This window comes from Heloderma suspectum, chromosome 2 (genome assembly GCF_057233095.1).
Source record: "Heloderma suspectum isolate Gila_16-S chromosome 2, 16-S_ref, whole genome shotgun sequence".
NCBI classification, from domain to species: domain Eukaryota; kingdom Metazoa; phylum Chordata; class Lepidosauria; order Squamata; family Helodermatidae; genus Heloderma; species Heloderma suspectum.
In genome coordinates, this window is record NC_139459.1 from 188,844,655 (window position 1) to 188,856,717 (window position 12,063).

Sequence of the window (12,063 nt, forward strand, 5' to 3'; positions counted from 1 at the left end):
TGGGAGGCTTTTTGGCTGAGGAGATAAAGATGATATAGTGGAAATCTGGTGGTTAGTAGATCAGGTGTTCTGAAAGCAGGCAAGTTAAGAAGAGAAGCACATCCCTCCAAAATCTACATTAAACTCACATTCGTCAGATCCCATTCTTCATTTTCTGGCACACGGGAGTGTTTCCCGGTATAGTGACACTCTCCCAGCTCAACAGGCCCTATCTTGGATCGGAGGCAGAGCTGCTTGCCAATGTTGTGCCGTAGGTCTCGTTGGGATGTGTATTCAAAGTACTGAGAGCAACAAAGAAGAGCAAAACGGGGGGCTAAGAGGCCTTGCATAGCAGAGGAATCAATTTTTTTTATTTTGTACATGATATTTTTATACTTCAAGAAATGTGTGTATTTAATGGCATTTAAAGAAAGTTGCATATAATTGCACACCATCTGGAATAAACTCTATACCTGTCTGGCCTTTGTCCACATGAACCCAGCGAAACCTATGCAGTGGCTGCTGAAACTACCAGACAGCACCAGAACTTCCATAGTAGAACTACACATTCATAATGTTAGCTTCAGTAAGTTACTGCTGGCATAACACATGGACAAAACTCCTCATGCGGAGAAGGAGAGCAAGATGCATCATGGGCTTCATTTCCCAACCTCCACTTCCTAAGCTTGGACTTTTACCCCTTTTGATGGGTAGGACCCAGGGCATGCACCCATATGCACCCATGAGGAAAGAGTTGGACTAGAAAGTTCTCATGCATTCAATACCTGATTGCCTCCCATCCCATGGCAGGGGTACATGATCAGCGGCTTCCCTCCATGGTTATTCTCTCCAACATCCAGACAGTGTTTGGCACCCTCATTTCTAATCTGCAACCAAATTAACCCAACACAATTAGGGGCACATCTAGCCGATACTAGAACCCAGACAGAGGTTCCAGTTTTACCTAAAAACTGAAGACACAGTCCCTTTTACTCAGCTTTCTCCTTTCTGTAAACAATACACGGTCTTGAATGTTCCCTCTCAGCTCAACTTGCCTTCCATTTCCCTCACAGCAGCTACATCCAGTTCATCTTTTCTCTTAGAAGTTGGAATGTTTTTGAACATTCAGTCATCAAAGCAGCTCAATCAATGGCAGTGGCAGCTTAGAGATGAAAAGTGGGGGCAGGGAAATACACATTCATTTTATTTATGTTTAAAGTATTTGTTTACTCTGATCCTGTTTGGAATCCATTTTATGCAGGCTATGATTTTTAAAAAATGTTTTAAAAGATATATAGTATGTCTTTTAATTTGTTTTGGTTTCTGATGTAAGGTACCCTGAGAATGTGGTTACAGGGCAGCATATACATCTTTTAAATAAATAAACAAATGAATGCATTTCATCTTGCCATCCGTCCTGATTCTCGATGGAGCGTTACTGTGCAATAAATCATGCTGGGAAACAAAAGCTCCTCTTCACCGAGGTCACCTTTGTTACCACACTTGATGTGGACACTGGCGAGGCATGCGGTTCCAATGCTTCCGTTTCAGCAAGTTCACCTGGAATGGAATTCTCCCCACCTGCTATAAACGTATTCCCATCTTTGCCCCACCTCTTGGAATTTTCATGAACTGAAATGTCAACCACACACGAAGAGTATACCAGTTCCCTTGCAGAACAGGAAGGAAGAAACCCACGGGGTGTGTGTGCACACAAGCTTGTGTGCACTGGGTATGTGCAAAGAAGACCCATTAAGTTTCAGAACACATAATTCCAAGTTCTGAAGAAACTGAGAGCTATTAGACTGTTTCCGTAAAAGAACTGATGAGGAGAGTGGGGAGGAGGGGAAGAAACAAGAAATCAGGAGTGCACAAGCTGAGAAGGAAATATTGACAAAGCACCTTTGTCAAATACCTTTGACAAAGTTTTTGAATACCTTGCTCTGGTTGTGTATTAAGTGCTTATTCTAAGCTGCAGAGCCAAAGTCACCTAGTAGAGCTAAGAGACGCGCACCTTCCCTTTTGGTGGAAAAGTCACTGAATTGGAGTCAGAAGACTGGAGTCCTTATTCCATGGTTATAATTTATCAGTCACTTTTGAGCTGCCACCTCTCTGGATAGCTGGGCTGTTTGTTCCACTCTCTCCCTCAATCAATCAATCAATCAATCAATCAATTAATATCCTTCATTCTATGAAGCTTTCTCCTTCATTCTATTCCTTTCCCTTTCATCTCCCCCTCCCTTCTGGAATTTTTGGGAGGGAAGCTTCAGAAATATATTGTCCCCTTCCTTACAGCCCAGAAGCAGTCTTCAGAAAGGGGAACAGAAACTTTGCTCCTTTCCCCTGGTTTATTTATAGACTTCTTTTCTGCAATCACTGCACTCAAAGTGGGTTCACCATAGATACAGATACAACAATATAACAATTAAATCCATTACAACATAAAGAGGTCATCAAAACTAACTCCTGTTAGTTGGGGTGGAATGTGGGAAATGCACATTTATATATAAGCAACGAAAACATTTATACATGTACATTTTACATGCCTATGATCCGGATTTGGAACACACATGGAATTCTGAGGGAATGGTTTTCAGTTCTCACTCCAGAATACATTATCAATCAAATGACGAATAGAAATGTCAAGTGGAAATCTTGTAATGTTTTTTTCTGGATTGGGATGAGTAGCCACCCTATTACGTCTCACAAGTTCTTGGGTGATTTGGCTGGCCACTGTTTGGAGACACAGAACTAGGCTAGTTGCTTTGACCTGACAAGACAGTTCTTATGTATGAGAAAAGCAAGGAACAAGTCACATTTGCACTTACGGCTCCAAAGAAAGCTGGGGTAAGGTCTGGGATGAAGATCTCTGGATAAACGCTTTGTAGATACCAGGTGAAGTTTTTGCAATGTAACCGCTCCTTCAGCTCCAGCCGCTCAGTGAGGTCTCCATATGTTTTCTGACAAAGCCACAGCATGTGCGTGTTAAAAACTAGATCACAAAAAGGAGATGGTAGCATCCCCCAAACCCACTGTTCCATAGAACCCACCTAATCCCTACAGGGAGGATGACTTAATCCCTAAAGGAGAATTACTTAATCCCTATAGAAGGATTACTTTGAAACAGATTCTTAACTTTCTTCATTCTTGGATTGGCTTAATCCAGGGATTAAATCCAAGCCAGATCCTGCCAAGACCCACACCTTGGAACTGGCTTCCAAGGATGGGACCCATATTGGAGTCTCCAAAGTCTTAGATCCTCAAGACTGCTCTCCCTTCTAGGATACTGGTTGTTCTTGAGAGGAGGTCCCACACACCACATGGCAAGCCTCCAGCAGGTCTCCCCTGCTACTGTGAGTTTATGGCAGTGCACTCTGGGTACTAGAAATGGAGAAACTCTCAGTGACTGAAGCCTCCCCCCCGCCCCCCAGCTGTTGGAACAGTGGCTGGGAAATGTTCACACAGGTGATTTTTCTTGCCTTGGCAAGGTTCCCTACAATTATGCCTGAGACCCTCTTCACTACACATTAATTGGGCTCTGCCTCTATATAGAGAAAGGAGAATAAGTTCTATGGAACTCTAAATAAAAACGCAACAGGAGCTTTTAACTCTTCAGAGACAACTTTCAAGGAACGTTGCTTTAATACACATATTAGCCCTTGACTGCTCTCTGTGTGGCCCATGGAGCTCCGCCTACTCTCCCCTTCCGCCCAGCTGATCAGCCGGGTAGCGGGGAACAGATCACTATTTCCTCGCTGCCATCAGCAGTGGGGCAACAGTGATCTTTGTCTGGATTGCTGGTGGGGGAAAGGGTAATGGCTCCAATCTTGCCCCTCTCAGCAATCCTCATCAAGATTGCTGTTTCCCTGCTGCTAATAGTATCCTGGTCGTGTGTGTGTGTGTGTGTGTGTGTGTGTGAGAGAGAGAGAGAGAGAGAGACAGACAGACAGACAGAATTGGTGTATGTGGGTCTGAATGGGTATATGACTGTGAGAGAGAATGTGTGCGTTCACGCAAGTGTCCTGGCCCCACCTACTGCTGCACCACTAATCACCAGCCCTGCCTATTCATGCAGTCCACAAAGGGTCCTGCAGGGGCCAAGGCAACCTCTGGCTCCGAATATGTCGCCCCCCCTGCCCCACCCCAGCGTAATACCTCTCTAGCCATCTGAGAGGCCTGCTGGTTCCTCCTGTAGAAGATTTCCTTGTAGTCATCCATCCAGACTTCTGCCAGGCGCACCTGGTTCCTGGAGATTACTTGAGTCCCTTTCGGGAAGGTGTGAGGACTCTTGGAACGGAACACATGGCCAACCACTGAGCAAGGAATGATCTCCAGCTGACCCCCACACTGCCAGACCTGTGGAAAAGAGTGCCATCCATGCCCAGAGAGAACCACAAACCTTGACATGAAAGATAGAGCCCATCTGGGCCATCTAAAAAAATCTGTGAAATGTACACTTCCCACTTCTCACTTTAAAAACAAACTGGGGAGGGAATCAGGACCATGGTACGGAGGGAGGATTTTTAACCTTCTTCCCCCTCAGAAAATCACCTTCCTCCACCTGGATGGAAGCTGTCGTAGACAGATATAGATACTGTGCGTGTGCGTGCGTGCTCACTCATGAAGCTGCAACCCTTAATCGGAGATCCTTGGTCTCACTTAGGAACTCTTATTCCAGCTCATCCTTTTCCTTGCAGCCACATGGTGGCACTCCACACAGCACTTAGTATGTGAAAGCTGCTTTTCACACGAGACTTTAAAAATTAGCATTTATATAAGTGAGACCACTATATAGAGGGTCCACATGATCATCATCAAAGTTTTTCATTGCAATAATAATCACAAATAGCTCCCCCACCTGATACATTTTTTAATTCATCCCTTTCCTTCACATGGTGTATTAATTTTAATGTGTGCAGGATCCCAGATTCTTTTACACCTTTCCCATCCATCCATCCATCCATCCATCCATCTTTACTGAACCCTCATAAAATAAATTTCTCTAGATATTTTACCATTAAAAAAAATAAAATATTGTTATTATTGTTATTATTAAAATCCTAAGATTTTGCAATCATGTGCAGTTGATGCGCTTGCCGTGTTCAAATTTAGTACAGGTTCTTAATGTCTGCTACTCCACAGAGTATTCACACCAGCACCAGTAGCCACCACAACTGGACAGTGCTGGACATGGAGACTCTACTCATAATTGGGCGAAAAGCAGTTTACAGATTTTATAGCAGCTGTGTGGGGAACCCCAGTACATGGAAGCAACTGGTTCATCTCCACGTAGCAGTAGCCCATGGGGACCTCTCATTTCATCACAGCAAATGGCTTCTCTGTGGCTTCTTTCCATGAGGCACCATTCACATTTGGAAGTTTGGAACCAGAGGGCAAAGACAAATTGTGCAGGGCCTTCCTCCCTGGGGAATGAATATGGGAAGGACCTCTGCGATTAGCCCCACGTTGTGGGGTTCCAGGCTTTTAACAATGCTGTGGTGACATGGGAAGAAGCCACAACGTAGTCTGCCCTTGCAGTAAGTTAAGTGTGCATCACAGTTACTGCTACTCCACATCACATTACTGCCATTTAAGCATAATTAGCATTCAGCAGTGTAAACACAATATAAATCAAAACAAAATGTAAACAGACTGCAGCAATATTTGAAGCAGCATTTTTTTTTTTTTTAAGCTTCACAGGTACACATAAACCTGTGCAGTTTAATGGCTACAGTGTTGGGCTTCGACCAAAAACATCTGGATTCAGGGTCCTGCTCAGCCATCTTTCAGCCTAACCTACCTCACAGGGCTGTTGTGAGGATGAAACTGGAAGGGGAAGAAAACCGTGTAGGCCTCCCTGGGCTTTTTAAAGGAAGGATGAAATAAAAATGTAATAAAATAAAATGAGAGCAAATAAGGTCCTAAAGCATCTTCAAAATATCAGCAGAAAATGAAGTACAACCGCCACTATGTTATGTTGTAGGTTTTCACCGCAAAGCTTTCATAGTTTTCAGGCTGTTTTCAAGATCTTATACTTTAGCCTCGATTTCTCAAGTGGCAAAACCCCCACACCAAATTCACTGAATCCTCAAACTAAATCAGAAATCCTGAAAACCAGCAAACAAGGCAAGTTAACTGAAAACAACTTCTCACCCACCACTGAGGATTGCATTTTCAGAGAGCAAAAATGGGAAAAATCTACTACTACTGAAGGATGTGCGTCTGTTGGCCTGTTCGTCCATTAGCGCCATAGTGCCAAGACCGTGAAACCTAAATTCCTGAAAGTTAGCATGCATATTTAGAAGATGCTAGGGGTGTGCACCTTGGGGTTGTTTTGTTTTTAAAACACATTAATTAAATTAAACTTTTTAAAATATTTCCATCTGGTTGAAGCCTGCAGTGACACCTTCAGCCACTAGGAGAAGACTTCCCTGACCAGCACATCACTTTGCAGTCCAGTTTGAAGCCAGGGGAGATTAGCAGGTTGAGGGACAGAGTTATATGCCTGCCCCCTCCCTGCTGCTGTGGGGCAGCCCCCCTCAGGGAAATGGAGGGGACAGACTCATGGCTCGGGGGTTATAGGGGTGCATCATGGCAGCGGCTGCGCCTAGGGATGCCAGTGAGCACGGCTTCATCAGACAGGGTGGGTGCAACATGTCCAACTCTAACAGCTGTGTAAGTTTGCTTGAAGGCTTTGATGTATCAAACACTAAGGGTTATTCCAACCGGTGCAAACATGTGTCAATCAATCAATCAATCAATGCCTTATAATGTAAATATTGGTATAGTTGCAAGGTATGTGGACCATCTGTAGCTATACTGCAAGTGGTATATTGTACCTTTCCTTCTTACCCGAAAGGACATCTCCACATTCTCCCCTCCCCAGATCTCCATCTGGTCGTCATAGGAACCGATGTGTTCAAAATAGGACTTGGAGATGGCAAAGAGGCCACCTGCAAATGTGGGGGTCCTGCAAAAAGTGAGAATCACAAGAACGTTATGCAAACCCCAGCAAGGCCTGTATTGGCTGAATGGGAAACTGAAGTCGGTGCTCTTGCAGTCCATCAGCATTTTTTCTCCTCTCTGAAATTCCTGAAATTTGTTTTTTTGGTTATTTATATCCCGCTCTTACATGTGGTGCCCTGGGGTGGTGGGGGGAGAGCTTCCATCCAAGAAACTAATGAGGTTGCAAGCTGCTTTGAGCTACGGAATAAAAAATAAAATAAATTATTAATTAAAATAATTATTTTAATTATTAAAATAAAGTAATAAAACATTAAATAAATATAACAGAACTAACACTTAACAACACTATCCCTGCTCTTCTTCAGTCATCACTGCTGCTGCTAAGAGTCAGGAACCACGGACTAGCCAGCTGTCCAAGAGGTGGTGCTCCAGCCTCAGGGACAAAATCACGGGGAGCGGGGAGGTTATTTTCCCAATTCTTACTAGATTTCTGCAGAACCTTTAAAGATCTGCAGTTGGAGCATAGAACCTTTTCCAGTCACCCCTGAAAACTTTTTCAGTCACCTTAGGAAAAAAAAACACCTTAGCTTTGCCATATGTTAATTTTCTTTTATTGTAAGTTATCTTAAACAAACAACAAAAGGTGTGCGTGCGTGCGTATGTGTATTACAAACATGCACGCACACAAGATCCCCAAGCTCTTTGTTGAAACTAAAACTACAAAGTAAACTTGCATAAATTCATTTTGCTTCCAAGACTCAAGGGGTGGAGGAGCTGGAGCCCAAAACACGGCTGGGCATTTTTGTCCCTTGTTTCTCTCTTCTTCAACCAAACATTTCTGTGGTTGACAGGTAGCTCGATCTCTTACCTGAGGAAGGTAAGCAGCTGGGCCCAGAATTGTTGGGGGGTGGGGGCAGGAAGAGCCAAGGAAGAGAATTTGAGGCATGCCTTGGCTGATCACATCAAAAGCTGTAGAAACGGCCACAGTGCTTAGAATAGAGCTTCTTCATTAGGAGCTTTACTGAGAGCTGTTTAGAAGCAGACAGGGCCTTTATTCAGCCTTGGGTATCATTACCGTAAATGCATATTGCCGGGCCAGAAATAAGAGTACTTGGAGATGGAAAAGCTCAATCTGCCCTGCTTTCATAAATCAGTTACCTCAGAGCCTTTTGTTTTTTAAGAGGAGAGAAGTGGAGATCGGAGCCGAAAACTTGCTTTGACAAGGCTTTCTCTGAAACACAGCTCTTTTCTTACCAAGGGGGCCAGCGGAGATTAGGAGCTGCTGACAGGCCAAGATTCCAGCCTCTCTCCCCCTCAAACTAAGCAACAAAAAGGAATCCCCTCCCCCTTTTCATTGGGGCAGAACAGTCTCCTGTCTGACCTTTGCACAAAGAGGAGCTGTACTTGAGGCCAAAGGAACGGGATTTTGTCTCCCTATCGCAAGGACGAGGGCCAAAGGGCCGGTATTAAATGTCTTCCACTTTATGAATTCAAGGCCGTTTCAAGCTTTAAGAGGTTGGGATACTGGTTACCTTAATGACTCTGCAGCTGCCCATTGCCAAAACAGACAAGAGGCTGGCAGAGTTTGAAAGAAATGGAACAAACCCTGGTTCTTTCATGTCATGGCCCTCATTATCCTGCTTTTGTACAGCAAAAACAAAACAAAAATCCTGCCATTGTGTCTCTAAGAACTTTGGGCATACAAAGTGCTTTACAATCCTTATATCCCAATGACATACCAGGAGGTAGATCACCTTAGTTCTTGTTTTTCTGAAGTGGGGGTGGGGGGTGAAGAAGGAGAATGTGGTGGACTAAGGGGATATCTACACCACAACTATATATTGGTTTTATGCAAGCTTACCGGCATGGTTCTCCACAAAAGATTCCGGCAACTGACGTTTCTGAGGATTCTCCATTAGAGATTTTCAACTCTGGCCCTCACAGAATTATAGTTATCAGGGGTTCTTGGTGAGAATGACTATTATCCCTATTCCAACCATTTTCCAAATGTTTTCAGTATTATATTTGTTTGTGAACCGCCCAGAGAGCTTCGGCTATTGGGAGGTATAGAAATGAAATCAATACTTAATTATATGCTGCATGACAGTTGCTGCTGTTGTATGGGCGGAATATGCTCTGTGTTCATTGTCTAGCAATGAACATTCATTGTTCACACAATCACATTATGTGTGATCAATGGATCACACACAAGCACATTCTGGGGTACACACATATGGCAAAGGCACACGTCATTTACGCGACTTTTGTCGCCTAGCCCTTGACACTGCATAAACGGCTGGCTTGTTTTACATGTTCAAGACTCAGGCCTAGGTCACACATGTACATTCATCACTTGATGACTGCACAAGGAAGGGGTGACCTAATGAGAAGGACCATAATGGCGCAGTGCTTTGTATTTAAAAGGTCCCTGGTTCTGTCCCCAGTACCTCCAGGTAGAGGTGAGAAGGACTCCCGTCTGAAAACCAGGAGAGACACTGTCAGTCTGTGTAGACCAGGGATGCAGAACTGTTTTTGGGTGGGGGCCGAACTGCAGTCCCACTTGACCCTCTGCAGGCTGGCAATGGCACTGGACATAGCCACGCCCACCAACATCATTGCTCCACCTCCCCACCTCTTTTGCCTTTCTCTGTGCTGAAAGAGACATGGGATCCTGTGCCTCTCTCAGCACAAAGAAAGGGGATCAGGCACTGGGAGGAGCAGCTGTTCCTTCCAGCACTAGATGAGTTCCTGGCTTCATGCAATGTGCATAGGGGTGGTATGCGCTGTGCGAAAGGACCGAGCAGAAGCTGAGTCCTCGGCTTCGCTAAGTGCGCATCGTCCCCATGGGGGTGGTGCATGCTGCACTCGGAAGAGCAGCCGCTTTTCCCAGCACTGACCAAGTCCCCCTGCGGCTCGCATCCCCGCTTTCATTTCTCATCTCAAGAGTTGGCCTGGCACAACTCCTTCATTTTAACGAGACACACATGCATATATGCAGGTAAGCGTTCATCCTTTCAAATATTTAACATGTTTAAAACAAAACAAAGAACACTTAATACAGATCCAAAATGGCACCTGTTGTTGGGGTATGTATATACTCTAGGCACTGGGTTAGGGGAGGGAGTCCATTACTGCTTATGGATACTACTCAAGAAGTAGACAGAGTCACACCAAAAACATCTACCCATTTGTTGCAATGATGTAGGTTATGCAGGTAGAGCTAATTTTATCAGCTTGAAGCGCTATGGAGACTGGTGACCGTTGCAGGATAGAAAAAAAGAGAAAAGAATAGAACAGTCAACGCCTGTGGTATACAATATAACCCTCCAACTTTTCCATAAGCTATCATCTGTCTACAGCAGGGGTGGGGAACCTGTTATTGGACTACAGCTCCCATAACCCCTGACCATTAGCCATGCTGGCTGGGGCTGAAGGGAGATGTAGTCCAACTTCACCTGTAAGGCTGCAGGTTTCCCATCCCAGCATACAGACTAAGACGACAAGATTCTGGCACCTTTCGGACTTGGCGTCAAACTATGGTTTAGCATTACACACACACATGCAGCAGTCCTCCCTTCCCTCTCCTTTGGGGAAGCTGCAAAGAGGAGAATGGAAATACATTTTAAAACGCACCCAAGTTCCTCGTTATGTCCAAACCCTGGGTAACTGGCTAGTTTATAGAGTTCCCTTGAGTTTGAAGCAACAAGGAACTCAAATTAGTTTAAACGCAGAAGTGGAGGCCGTGCTGGAGGAGGAGGAAAAGCCCAAGGTTTGCTGGCGTTTGTACATGCAACACTAAACCACAGTTCAGCATTGCGTCTGAAATGGGCTTCAGTTGAATGTGTCATCTGCTCGGCCTGCTCCTGCTCCCCTTACAATATAAGAAGTCTTCTTTGTTAAGTTTTGTTAAAACTAAATATAATGGTCAGATTTTAAAAAGCAGAAGAGGCATCTGGAATGCATTGAAATGACTGGATTTAAGATAAAGTGCAAAAGATGAAAGGAAACAATTGCCTTCTTAATGAGAAGCTTCACAAAACAGCACAACCTGTCTGGAGCCTGAGGAGATGTAATAACTCCTTTCATTTGTAGGAATGAAGTTCATAATGACCCCCCTTCACTCAAAACTGAAGGAGGATACACCCATCCTTTCAACGTCCCATTCCCCCTCCCCACCTTGGGGGCCTGCCTAAGTTGCAAAAAGGTGTGTTCACACAGCCACAGACTCAATGAGCAAGATTAATTATTATTAATTATTATTAATTTCATTTATATTCCATCTTGGAACTCAAGGTGGCTACATGTGGTTCCCAGGTGGTCTCCCCTCCAAGCACTGACCAGACCTAGACCTGCTTAGCTTAGCAAGGTGGCTGTCTCATGTGCGTTCAGACCATGCCTGAATTCAGGTTTGGCTTCAGTGGCCTACTGTAATGGCCTTCTTTATGCTTTCTCAAGCAGCAGCTCCTACCTCATGGAGAGCAGCTTGTGCAAGAGAGCTAGCGTGGGGTAATAGACAGAGAGTGATCATTTCCACTGCCTCCCTGTGATTAGATGATAGAAATGAAAGACACAACTGTGCATCATTTGCATGTCGAGGACACCTCTGCCCAAACCTGCAGATGACCTCTTCCCAGCAGTTTTACATAGATATTGAATAGCATAAAGGCCAAAACTGACATTACTTTAAATCTGTCAGACAGCTACATCTTTTTTTTTTTTTTTTTACTCTTACTGTAGTGTAAACACAGGGCCCAATCCAGGTCTTAAAGGCCCCCCTACCCCCCACACTAGAGTCCCAATCCAGATTGGTCCTCTGTACATACTCTAAAGTAAAAATGAAAAAAAGTCATAGCTGCCAAACACACACGTGAAGTGTGTTTGGAATGCCTGTTTTGGCCCTGAGACAAGATGGAATGAGGCTCCTAAGGCCAAAGGCCATGGAGTGGAACAGCAGTCTCCCAGCACCACTTCCTGGGGCTGACACTCCGAGAATGAATGGAACCACTGAAGAATAGCATCCCATAAATCTATCCCTCTCAGGTGACCCAGCAGGATGCCATGGTCAATGGTACTGAGTGCCAATAAGGGGCCTGGGAGGATCAAAAGGGTTGCTCTTGG

General features: G+C 44.6%; 1 protein-coding gene across 3 annotated transcripts in view; it reads right to left on the minus strand.

Annotated features, from left to right (window-relative positions):
* Positions 1–12,063, minus strand: part of GALNT6 (polypeptide N-acetylgalactosaminyltransferase 6) — a 71,615-nt gene that overhangs the window by 4,744 nt on the left and 54,808 nt on the right. For all 3 annotated transcript variants that reach the window (XM_084836881.1, XM_084836883.1, XM_084836882.1), the window contains 5 exons: positions 6,832–6,949; positions 4,135–4,335; positions 2,808–2,939; positions 765–866; positions 129–281 (listed from right to left, as the gene is read on the minus strand). In XM_084836881.1, the coding sequence (XP_084693007.1) occupies positions 129–281; positions 765–866; positions 2,808–2,939; positions 4,135–4,335; positions 6,832–6,949 (706 nt within the window). The remainder of the gene's footprint in view (positions 1–128; positions 282–764; positions 867–2,807; positions 2,940–4,134; positions 4,336–6,831; positions 6,950–12,063) is intronic.